This window comes from Rutidosis leptorrhynchoides, chromosome 10, assembly GCF_046630445.1.
Source record: "Rutidosis leptorrhynchoides isolate AG116_Rl617_1_P2 chromosome 10, CSIRO_AGI_Rlap_v1, whole genome shotgun sequence".
Taxonomy (NCBI): Eukaryota; Viridiplantae; Streptophyta; class Magnoliopsida; order Asterales; family Asteraceae; genus Rutidosis; species Rutidosis leptorrhynchoides.
Window position 1 is genome coordinate 340,678,543 of NC_092342.1, and position 13,534 is coordinate 340,692,076.

General features: G+C 33.5%; 1 protein-coding gene and 1 non-coding gene across 2 annotated transcripts; both read left to right on the forward strand.

The window, feature by feature from the left end:
• The first annotated feature begins 2,877 nt into the window (after nt 1-2,877).
• LOC139873903 (small nucleolar RNA R71) lies at nt 2,878-2,984 on the forward strand. Its single transcript, XR_011767614.1, has one exon. It is a non-coding gene; the product is annotated as a small nucleolar RNA R71 (small nucleolar RNA).
• A 7,613-nt stretch (nt 2,985-10,597) lies between these two features.
• On the forward strand, nt 10,598-11,499 carry LOC139871413 (F-box/kelch-repeat protein At3g23880-like). The gene is made up of 2 exons (XM_071859128.1): nt 10,598-10,602; nt 10,683-11,499. Exons 1-2 carry the CDS (start codon nt 10,598-10,600, stop codon nt 11,497-11,499), a joined length of 822 nt encoding a protein of 273 aa, XP_071715229.1.
• The last annotated feature ends 2,035 nt before the right edge of the window (nt 11,500-13,534 follow it).

Genomic DNA, 13,534 nt, shown 5'->3' on the forward strand with positions numbered 1-13,534 from the left:
AAACCGGCATGCCCTAGAAAACTCCTAACTCCTCTAACATTGGTGGGATATGGAAGTTTAGCAATTACATCTACTTTAGCTCTATCCACTTCAATTCCTTCACGTGAAATTTTATGACCAAGAACGATGCCTTCTTTAACCATGAAATGGCTTTTCTCCCAATTAAGTACTAGATTTGATTTCTCGCATCTAATAAGCATTCGTTCAAGATTAACTAGACATGTTTCAAAAGTATCACCGAAGACTGAAAAGTCATCCATGAAAACTTCCATGCATTCTTCTATCATGTCGTGAAAAATCGCCATCATGCACCTTTGAAAGGTTGCAGGGGCGTTGCAAAGTCCAAATGGCATGCGTTTGTAAGCAAAAGTACCATAAGGGCACGTGAAGGTGGTTTTCTCTTGGTCCTCGGGTGCGATTGGAATTTGAAAGTATCCGGAGAAACCGTCAAGAAAACAATAGTAACTGTTCCCAGCTAACCTTTCCAACATTTGATCAATGAAAGGTAAGGGAAAGTGATCTTTTCTAGTAGCGTCATTTAATTTTCTATAATCGATATAAACACGCCATCATGTTACAGTCCTAGTAGGAATAAGCTCATCGTTTTCATTTGTGATGACAGTGATGCCACCCTTCTTAGGTACACATTAAACATGGCTTACCCATGGACTATCAGAGATTGAATAAATTAAACCTGCGTTAAGCAGTTTAATAATTTCTTTCTTAACAACTTCTTGCATATTAGAATTTAGTCTTCGTTGGCGTTGCACATACGTTTTATGACCTTCTTCCATAAGGATTTTATGTGTCCAATACGAAGGACTTATACCATTAATGTCATGAATCTTCCATGCAATAGCTGGTTTATGAGCTTTTAGCACAGAAATGAGTTGAGATTTTTCATTTTTCGTAAGAGAAGACGAGATTATTACAGGTAATTCAGATTCACCATGTAAATAAGCGTATTCCAAATAGTTTGGAAGTGGCTTTAACTCTAATATCGGTGGTTCTTCTATCGATGATTTGTATCGATATCTGTGTTCCTCTTTCAGTACTTGAAGTTCTTCTGTATTGGTTCGTATTCATTAGCCATAAGTGCGGCTAACATTTCAGCTTCATCAATTGATTCAGTTCCTTCTCCTAAAGAACATTCTCATGTTCCTTGTAATTTTGGAAATTCTTCTAACAATTCTGCTTGTGAATCTATAGTTTGAATATAATAACATGTATCATCTACAGATTGCGGTTGTTGCATGGCTCTATAAACAGAAAAGGTAACACTCTCGTCCTTTATACTTAGGGTCAGTTTCTTACCGAACACGTCTATTATTGCTTTAGCAGTGTTTAAGAATGGTCTTTCTAATATAAGAGGAACTCGAGAATCTTCTTCCATGTCCAGAATAACAAAGTCTACTGGAAATACTAAAGTACCAACTTTAACTAGCATATTTTCCATTATCCCTCTAGGATATTTTATTGATCGATAGGCTAGTTGTATGCTTATTCGTGTTGGTTTCAAATCTCCAAGGTCTAGTTTAGCGTATAATGAATATGGCATTAAATTTATACTAACGCCTAAGTCTGCCAATGCTTCTATTGAACTAAGACTACCAAGAAAATATGGAATTATGAAATTTCCTGGATCTGATAATTTTTCTGGTATCTTATTCAACAGCACTGCAGAACAATTAGCATTCATTGTAACAGCAGAGAGTTCTTCCATTTTCTTTCTATTTGTGATTAGATCTTTCAGGAATTTAGCGTATCTTAGCATTCCTGAAATCACATCAATGAAAGGAAAATTGACATTTATTTGTTTAAACATATCCAAGAATTTGGATTGCTCGGCTTCAAGTCTTTCTTTTCTCATTTTACTCGGGTAAGGAAGTGGTGGTTGGTATGGTTTAACATAAGATTTTGCCTTAACTGTGTTATCTTCATTAACCTTTTCAACTACCGATTCTGTTTCCTTCTCTTGCTTAGGCTGTGGTGCCTGTGTAGTAGGAATAGATTCATCAGAAATTACAGGTATTTCAGGTGGTTTAAGTGTAATACCACTTCTTGTGGTAATGACTTTAGCTGTTTCATTCCGGGGATAGCATTTGTATCGCTAGGTAGACTTCCCGGTTTTCTTTCACCTATCAACCTTGCTAGGTTGCTCACTTCTTGTTCCAGATTTTGGATTGAAGCTTGTTGATTTCTAAATGCTTGGGCATTTTGTTCATTAGTTTGTTTCTGAGATGTAAATAACTGGTTTTGAGATTCTATTAGCTTTGCCATCATTTCAACTAAGTTTGTCTTCTTCTCATCGGTTTGTGGTGGTTTATTTGGAAAAATAGGTCTTTGCTGGTTATAAGTGTTATTAGATACTTGTTGATTGCTAGGTCCTTGTTGGTTGTTGTATGGAACATTTTGGTTATAATTCTGATTTTGATTGCAGTTTGGTCTTGGTGGTTGATAATTATTCTGATAATTATTTCTCGGCCTTTGGTTCATGTATGAAACATTCTCTCTTTGTTCCATGGTTTGTTCAACACTGAGACAATCTTTTGTCAAATGGGGTCCTCCACACTGCTCACAACTAATTCGTATTGCGTGAATATCTTTAGTCATATTTTCCATTTATCTTTCGAAAGCATCTAGCTTTGCGGAAATGGAATCAAGTCATGGCTAGAATCGGCTCTAGCCGTTTTAGATGAACGGAAGATATCTTTTTCTTGATGCCACTCATGTGAGTGGGATGCTGTGTTATCAATAATTTTGTGAGCTTCAGTTGCGATTTTCTTCATAATAAAACCACCAGCTGCTGTGTCGATGTCTTTTCGTGTAGCGACGTCGACTCCCTTGTAAAATATTTGAACTATTTGATAAGTATCTAGACCGTGTTGAGGACAACTTCTCAACATTTTTTTCAATCTTGTCCATGCCTCATATAGCGTTTCATTTGGCTTTTGTGCGAACGTGGCAATTTCTCCTTGAAGTCTTACGGCTTTAGATGCCGGAAAGAATCTTTTAAGAAATTTTTCAACTAAAACATCCCATGAATCAATCGCTCCTTCAGGTAACGATTCTAACCAATCTTTGGCTTCCCCCTTTAAAGTCCAGGGAAATAATATGAGATAGATCTGTTCATCTTCAATTTCTCTAATTTTGAATAGAGTACAGATCCTATTAAAGGTTCGAAGATGTTCGTTTGGATCTTCTTTTGGCATACCACTAAATTGGCACTGATTAGTTACCATGTGTAGGATTTGTCATTTGATTTCATAATCTGGCGCATTAACGTCTGGTTGAATAATTGCGTGACCTTGGCCAGTGCGTGTAGCTTTCATTCGGTCCTCCATACTTTGAGGTTCCGTTTCTTCCATGATTGAAATTGTAACATCCCGCATTTTTCCGTTAAATTTATTTTTAACACTATCTTTTTTTAATAAAAATAATATCTTTCGTTATTTATATTCGTAGATTCCGTTGACAAACGTTCATAATATTCTCGTTATTTAATTATAACATAACTTGTTTACTTGAGCGTTTTTAAAATATTCGTTTGGTTAATTTCCGCACCCGCTTTGAAACTTGAGGGACCGAGGTTGCCAAGTGGGCAAACTAGTTGACTAGGTCAACTAGTCAACCCACCTCATCCACCCATTCACTTCCACTCACCTCCTCATCTCTTTCTCTCCTTTCTCATCTTCCATTTTTGAACTCAAACACCCATCTTCACAAAATCATCATCTAAATCCGAATCAAGAAGCAAACATCAAAACAAATTACATATTCGAGATTCTCTCTTCATCCTCTACATTTTGGTACCAATTTCATCTCGTTTGGGTAACATTTCTAAAACACTAAATTTCTTTAAATTCATTTTATATACTTAAAATGGTGTTAGTTAGTGTCTATGGCTCGTGTATAACATGAATATATGTTTTGTTTGCTCGATTAGTTGTTTTGAGTAACTAGTTTGAACATTTGAAATGGGTGTGCTAAATCTTTGATTTTAGATGAGTTAATGTTGTTAAATTGTTAAAGTTCATGTTTTAATTGTGTTACTAGTATCACTAGCTTCGTTTTGATGCGTAGGTTGATTAAGAAAACTTCAAAAACATGAATATTGATTTTTGTGGATTTTGGTTAGGGTTTGATAGACTTAAAACGAAATTTTTGATGCTTGAATGCCATGAAATGTAAATTGTAAATGTATAGTTGTAACGTATGTTTCATTACCTTCAAAACGGCATATCACATGTGTGAATTGGATTCCCGAAACTTAAAATGCATTTGATGAACTTGAAACTTTGAAAATAAACCTTTATTGATCACTTGACGAGATTTCGGTTATTGTAATTGATGTTTTTGCTTGATGAAAAGTGTTTAGTTGTGTTCCTCGTCAAATTACATTTCCAATGATATAAGATACGTGTTCTAAGCGTTTACGGTTTGTGAATTGTGCTAAATTGAAGAGTTAATTTTGACTTGAACAATTGAAACTGACCAGGCACCAGACCACGTTAAATGTCGCGGCGCGGCCCTCCTTGGTCGCGGCGCGGCATTTGCCGTGTTTGGGTTCTGACCTACATGGTCAAAATTTAGAAAATGTTTGCTACGCTACGCACCTCCGATTCACATGTAACTTGTTCTAACATGCTTATATATGATTAAAAACCTTAGAAAAATAGTTCGGGACCCGACCCGAACGTGTTGACTTTTTCGTTGACTTTGACTTGACCGAGTTTAACTTTTAGTCAAACTTAACCAAACACTTATGCAATCGTTCAAATCTTATTTTATACTTGATTCTTGCATGAAACTTGACAACGTGATTCACATGCTATATTTAATCGAGTCGTAACGAGCCATAGGACTAATCGAACACATTTCGCCCGACCTTGTGTCGTAACCGGTTAATTGATACAACTTACTTGTTTAGGTCACGACTAAGCAACTTTCATGCACAAGTTTACTTTGTGAAGTACATTTATACTCGTGCACTCGAGGTGAGATCATAGTCCCATCTTTCAACAACTTTTATACTTTTAAATCATGGGATGAGAAACATATACGGTTTTATACTACATACTTTTACACTTTGAATACAAGTACGGAAACGAACATTCCACGTACGGGTTTGAACAAAAAGCCTCAATTCAATTATCATTAGTTACACTTGCAGGGTGTAAACGTGAACTTATATTATGTGATCACATGGGCTTGACGAGCCTCATTCGGACGGTTCGCTACCGTTAGCGGATGAAATATATTTTCGGGTCTAGTGTATGTTCTAACACTATGCAAATGGTGCAAAATAGTTAAGTTTGATAATTGGGTTCCCGGGATACAAACAACAACTTTGGAATGCAAATGATTTTGATAATCATCTTATATTAAATCTTGTGGTTCAAAACCAACGTTTACAAACACCTATGATTTCACCAACGATTTTCGTTGACAGTTTTCTATATGTTTCTCAGGTTCATACTTGGCTATTTGATACATGCTCCCGCGTACACTCATACTTGCTTGGAGTCAAGCATACATACATACATACATACATACATACGCTAGTGATAGCACCTTTAGATTCAAACTTTTGTCTACATACTTACGCTATTTATAGAAACCGTGATTTTCAACTAATTATGTCGCAAGTTATTTCATTTATACTTTATACTCTTGTAAACTTAAACTTGTCGTCGAACGGTTTTGTAAACTAAACTTTGCAAGCATGATACGTTTCAAATGAACGCGACATAATTTTGGTCAAACGAGTCTCATATAGGGACTACGACCACATAACGGGACCTAAGTAGTCGGCGCCGTCAATGACGATTTGGTCGGGTCGCTACAGAAATGGTTGAATCTGAATCACTAGAAGATTCTGATTTAACAGTTTCTTCCTCGATAATCTCTGGGTGATTAATTTGTGGTTCAGAAGGAATAATTAGTGGTTCAGGATCTCTGAATTATCCTCGAATATCTTTCGGGTCCTCAATTGTGAAGTCGGTTTCAAAAATTGGATTATCGGAAATTTGAGTTGGAGTACTTGTTCGACTAGATGATTATTCTAAAGAAAAATCAACGGCGACAATATTGGCTAGATGTCTTGATCGAGTTACAGGTGGTGAACGTATGAAAGGTGGTGAACGTTTTGCTCGGTGCATTCACTGAATATCCTATTGGTTATAAAGATAAAAATTATATAAGTTATCAAATTAATAGACTTTTCTGATTTTGCCAACGTTTCGAATAGCCAATAGATGCAGCAGGTAGCCAGGACCTTTTAAATCGGAAGCCCACAACTCGCCACTAACAAATCCAACTATTACTACGAACCAGAAAATTTTGGATGTCTATCAATTTAACCGCTTAAAATAATTTTTCGTCGAGATATAAAGAAAATATAGAAAATTCTATGTCCTAAAAACTAGAGCGTAGAAATGAAAAAGAAAAAGCGCGGCGAAAAATAAGAGGTAAAAAAACAAACGTCGAAAAACAAATAGTCGAAAAATAATAAAAAAAAAGTAAAGCGTCGAAACTTAAAAGTCTAAAAACTAAATCTAAAAAAGTTGTGCCTAAATGAATTAAAGCTTAAAAGGAATTCTATATCCAAAACGGCAATAACTTAAAAAGGCACTAAAATCTATTAAATATAAAAGCGATAAGCGATGTCGTAAAATTCTAAAGCTCCTAAATCTTAATCTAAAGAAAAAGCACTTAAAGAGATTTTACGGCAAAGCCTAAAAATCTAGAAATATAAAATAGCTACGGCAAAAACTAAGTTTAAAACTAAGTACGAAAGATAAATATACAATTTATGAATTAAACGATAAAAATATATAATTTATAAAAAGAGACAAAAATTGATAAAATTACTTATTTTTTATAAAAATATTATTTTTATATTATTATTTTATAAAAGTACTAATTTATAAATTAATAAAACTAATTAAAACTTATAATTAATTAAAACTAAACTTAAACTAATTATATTAAATTAAACCCAATTCTAATTAATTAATAATAATAATAATTAAATCGAGCCCTAGTTCTGCCGGCTAAGGTTTAAGACCTGTCACCTCAGCTCATGCGATCGCATGAGTTAAGGGTTTTAAATCCATAAGGTCGCATGGGTTAGGATACCAGGCCAATTTGTTTGGGCTGCTACAGTACTCGGCCCGATTACCTTTTTTATTTTTATTATGTATTTAATTTATAGAAATATATTTATATTAATTTAAATAAACTTATATTTTTAAATATCTAAAATAAAAATAATTATTAGTTTTATAGTAAAAATATAAAATTAGCTTTTAACAAAATATATAAACTTTTTATTTTATATACTTATATATATAAATTTTTTATATTTTTGTTTTTAATATTTAAAAATTATTAAAATATATTTTTACAAAAATAGATTAAAACTTAATAAAAATCTTTTTTATAGCGTTTCGCTTTCGCTTGATGGTCCCCAGCAGCGGCGCCAAAAATACTTGATGTGTGCGAGGTTTAGTACGAAATACTATTATAGTTACTGCAAAATACTATTAAATACGATACAATTTTACACAAGTTATTTATTTATTTATAGAATGGATATACCTAAACGTTGCTACAACACTTATAGGCAGTGTACCTAATCGTAGAGTAATTTAGTTTTTAGTAAGTCCGGTTCGTTCCACAGGGATCTGCTGAGTTTAACGCTATATTTTTATTAACTATATTTGTATAAATATAAATATATAAGTAGTATTATTATTATTATAAAAGGGGGGTTTTACCGTTTAATGACCAGTTTTTCGATTTTAAGTCTTATATCACAGTCAAAACCTAATGTAAAATATTAAATACAAATATAACTTATTTTAAAGCGTAAAGTAAATGACAATAAATAAAAGTACAATAATTAAAAATACAAGTAAAGTGTAAAAATAAATGATGATAAATAAAAGTACGATAAATAAAATGACAATAAATAAAAGTACGATGAGATATAAAAAAGGAATTATGCTTATTTAAACTTCCGTAATCATGATGTTCGACGTGTTAATTTTAATTTATTACCATGGGTTAATTGTCCTTTATCCAGGATTATTTGATAAGTCCATCTGGTTTTGTCCATAATAGTCCATCGGTGATAATTATAAAGTGCGAGGGTCTTCGCCAAATTAACCTTATACCCGAAGTCAAATATTCCAACTAATTGGGGATTTAAACCGTAATAAGGTCTTAATATTTTGTTTAATGATTACACCAGGTTATCGACTGCATGTAATCCAAGGTTTTAATACTTTATTAACAATTACACCAATTACCCTTGAATGTAATCCACCCCTGTTTCAATGAGTCCATTGACTATTAATCTATCCCCGTGTCCGGTCAAATGAACAATTATTAGCATTTATAGATATCTCGCCCACCGTACCCAGTCAAGCGTATGTGGTTATATATAAATACGTCAAGTTGTAATCTCTTTATTAAATTAACAAGATATCATTTAGTTAATTAAATATAAAGCCCATTAATAGCCCATAGTCCAATTTCCACAAGTGTCGGTCTTTTGTCCAAACCCCAATTATGGTCCAAAGCCCAATAATCCAGTCTTTAATATTTAGTCCAACATCACGATTACTTCGGCTTAAATAAACATAATAATAACTTAGCTACGAGACATTAATTTAAAAAGGTTGAACTTAACTTACAATGAGTATTTATCGCGTAGTATTACACGGACAGAGTTTCGACTTACAAACCTTAAAACATTCGCTACTATAACCTTATTATTATTAACTTAATTAAAATTATAATTATAAAATATAAATATAAATATATATTGAGAGAGTGAGAGATCATATTGAATATATGAAGGTGTAATTTACTCGTCGAATATAGTGGTATTTATAGGACCTGACCACCTTTTTCTTCCCATGCGATCGCATGGAATTATAACTTCCAGGCCATGCGATCGCATGGCCTCCTGGGACAGCTCACATTGCTTTGTTTTCTAGTTTGTCGATGTTATATAATATATATAATATAATATATATAATTTTATATAATTAATATATATTATATTATATTCTTGTGCATAGTTGACTTGTAATTTTAGGTCCGTTGCGTCGCGCATTGATACTCGGTTTATGTCCCGATTCCGGATTTTCGAACGTCCTTTCGTACGCTTAGATATCTTGTACTTTGCGTTTCGCGGCTTGTACTCTTGTAACTTTTAGACGTTTCTCATCAATAAATTGAACCACTTGGATTGTATCTTGTACATTTAAGCTTTTTGGTCATTTGCGTCTTCAAATCGTCGAATCTGTCTTTTGTCTTCACTTTTTATTATTTAAACGAATATCACTTGTAAATAGAACAATTGCAACTAAAAGCTTGTCTTTCTTGAAGGATAATGCTATGAAATATATATTCGTTTTTAGCATTATCAACAACTCAACAAATAAATAAAATAAAAAAGCCACTTGTCGATTTTTATTCCAATTATAAAATAAAAAGCCACTTGTTGTTGTTGTTGTTGTTGTTGTTGTTGTTGTTGTTTGTTTAATGGTGTTTAATGTTTTAAATGCCATAAATGCTGGGGTGGGCTTATAATTATAGGTCTGAGTAATATATTGGGCCTTAAAGTCCGAATGAGAGAATATATAGGGAGCCGGCCTTATCGGGCCGGCCTTATAATCAATTTTAATTATCAATTATCAACAGGGTTTATATCAGGCGTCTAAACCGAAATTATACCTTCAATATCTTTCGCAAAGCTTCGCTCAATTTGCATGGTCTATGTTTCTTCACGAAATCAAAGATTTTAGGTTAGTATTATCAATGTTTTACAACGATTTTCATATTTATTGTGTACAGGTTCTTCAATTTGTATGCTTCTTTTGTTACTTTCCCAACTTAACTACTTGTTTAGATTTTGATAAGAACATCTAAGAAAACTACTAGAGAATATTGAAAGTATGACGTGTTGTCAAAGAAACAAATATTAACTTATCGTTGCTATTATATATGTGTCAAACTTTCAATATTATATGATTGTATATGATATATGATGGAGTATTATTTTGATGCCAATAATAATATATTAATATTATTGATAATGATAGTACTTTTAAGTTATCCATAAATTTTTTGCCATTCTGACTAATTAGTGGTTTACAATATTTTGTTCCAACTGTGACTTATCTTTTTCCCCTTGGATTTGAGTAACCTTCTTTTTGATAATATATGCATAGAATAATGTTTCTCGGAAAAAGGTTGGAAACAGTCATGAAGTAACCCGATTGAACCGAGCACATGAAATTTTCTTCCATGTTAGACTGCACATAAATGTTTATATGTAAAGAACATTGGTGTTTTACTATTTAATGTTTGCAGAATAAAATGGTTGAAGTTGAACTATGTGAAGACCTACTTGATGAAATCATTGCAAGGCTGCCGCCCAAATTCATCCTCCAATTTAGATGTGTTTCAAAATCATGGTGTTCTCGTATCGATAGCTTCAACTTCATACGTAAGCAAGCTATTCAATCATCTACACGATGTAGGCGAAATGTTGATGTTGCATATCAAGTTCATATAAAAAATGGTGTTTATAAAATCTTATGCAGATCAAAACCTAAAGGACCATTCTTAAAATTAGACTCGCTCAAGTTCCCTGGTGATTGCAGTGCCTTTGATTCATGTTATGGAATCATATGTCTTTATAATCACAAAACAATCATCCCTTCAATTACCTTGTGGAACCCTTCAATTAGGCGCAAACTAAACGTTCCAGAAATTCCTAATTTTAATCCTTTTGAAGAGTATTCATCAGTGGAATTTGGGTTTGGCTACAACCCAATCGCAGATGATTACAACGTTGTCGGTTTATCTTATGGAACCACCTTGCAAGCTCTATATCTTTACTCTACGAAGAAAAACGCTTGGAGTCAGGTTGATCTTCCTGAAGCTGATCCGCCTTTTAAGGTCCAGTCAGCACCCTGTTTTGTCGATGGAGCGATGCACTGGGTGGTTAGAAATAATTCGCCTAACACAAACGATTCTTATATACTCACATTTGACTTAAGTAGTCGTGTTTTTGGCGCCATTCCTTTGCCAAGTACCACGCGGGGAACTATCAACCTATCAATCTATGAAGGTTATCTGACTCTGCTTTCGGACGATGGTGAAGATAGCTCGATGTGGTTAAGGAAATTAGACGATAATAATAATAATGTTGCATCTTGGTCTAAACCATTCAAAGTTAGGTATTTTGATGTTACAGACGGAACTAGAGTTTATAAAGTTAAAAAAGATGAGCAGTTGGAGGTTCCTAATAAAGCTTATAATCCTTTCACAGAGGCATTCCATTGTACAAATTCGTGCGTTAAATATGAGTTTGATAGCTATATGGAGACCCTTGCATTGTTAGACAACGATAATTGTTCGACAAACAAAGAGACCAACATGTTTGAAAAAATATTATCCGTGTTTAGGTGTTTGTGACAACAGCCATATTTTCCGATTTTAGTGTTTTATAGAGTAGTTGTTTGAAAACACATTTGTTGTATGATTTTCGGCTATTCGTTTTCATGACCCTGTCATTACTTACTGCACTTACATACAGTTGTTTACTACAAAACTGCAACCATGGTATTTAATTATTTTTGTGATGACATTGAGCGTGACACGAAATTGTTAAGCTATGTTTAAGTTGTATATATAGTTCAACTTTATAACAACCAGATTGTGAATTTGTATAAAAAGTGAGATGTTTACACATAAGTTCATGGAAATCTGAAAGTAGCATCTGTTGAAGTACATAAGTATGTCTCCCTATTTCTTCGTCCCAACACCAAAACGCCCCCGAGTCTAGCATTGCAGGGCATGCAAAGATGAACATTTCATTAAACTTGCAGTTGTAGGTGAACATTTACCATTTTCGACTGGTGCAAATTTTAGACATAATGTGTTTACAGTTACTCTTAAATAGGTTATTCCATACCTTACTCTTTTTTTATTCTATTTGTTATCAAAATTGTTGCAACTAACCACCCACATAAAAATGCATAATAATTTTGACCTTGAAAAAGGAAACCACTGGCTTTGAAATCTTAACAACCTCTTGAGCTTGAACTCTTAGTACAATGATACTTTCATTGCAATATTAATTAATGTAGGAATAGGAATATTAAGGGATTCAAAAACTTATTTGACATTTTCCCTTTTTATCTAATTCTTTTTATTATACTCATCCTAGCGTTAAACATCACTCAAATCGTAACATTCATAATCAAATGGGTCAAGAATGTCACCTATACTCTGACTCTACTTTTGTCATAATACATATGTCGTGTAATTCTGTATGCCCTGCATAGACTATGACTATATGCATATGGGTCAAAACATGCTAACACCACAGTAAACAATTTAGGTTTATAGTAAAAAAAAATTCTTGGTATGGGTCAAGATAGGTTTATAGTCAAACTTTGAAAATTCAATTGCGGCGATGATAGTCGCCGCAAATAGTTTTCCCTCCTTAAATGGCAATACCGAGGCATGCCATCGCAAAAGGCTCGCCGCAAAATGTAGTGCTGAAATTTTCCCTCCAAGCTAGTTCACGCTAGTTTTCCCTCCTTAAATGGCAATACCGAGGCATGCCATCGCAAAAGGCTCGCCGCAAAAGGTATGGCTGGATATTTTCCCATTTTCTATATATTCAAGAACAACATAATAATAACAATAACAACATACATAATAATAATAACAAAAATTTGTAAATGGAAATGGTTAGATGTCCATGTAAATTTTCAATTGTAAAATTGTTCTATTACATCACTCAATTATATTACATCGACATTGTAGCTTTAATTTCATAATCTCGTGAATTCGCGGTTGTTAAACTAGTTACATTTATTAAATTTAATTAATTAATGTTAAATCTAAATTCAAATCATGAAGGGCTTGGCTTATAATTATAAGTCCAATAACATATTGGGCCTTAAAGTCCACCATGAGAATGGTCAGAATATAACGAGCTGGCCTTATAATCAGCAGGGTTTTCCTTATATTATTATTACTCCGTATCACCGTTGTAAAACACCTCGTCTTGAGCCGTCTCGACGCTCGTTGCGACGTTTTGGTGACTAGCCCATCCCATCTAGAAGAACACCGTCTAATATGACGGTTAACGGTCAAAATTCGGGTCAAAATTGTAAAAAATCAAGTCAAAGTCTCTCAAAATTCGAAAAAGCAAGAAATTCGGTAAAATTGGTCAAATTTGTCGTATTTTAGTTAGAATTTTATGTATTATATTAACAGTGATAACAATTATGAGTACAAATTAGTCAATTAAAATTTTTGGCTTTAAAATATGTACACATACATACATTTATATACTTATATATTTAAAAGTCAACTTTAGTCAACGTCCGCCTCGACCTCGTCTCGAACGTCTCGACCTTTTTAGAACCCGACCGTCTTGACCCCTTCTCACGTCTTTTGCAACCTTGCTCCGTATTATTATTAAAGGCATAAACCG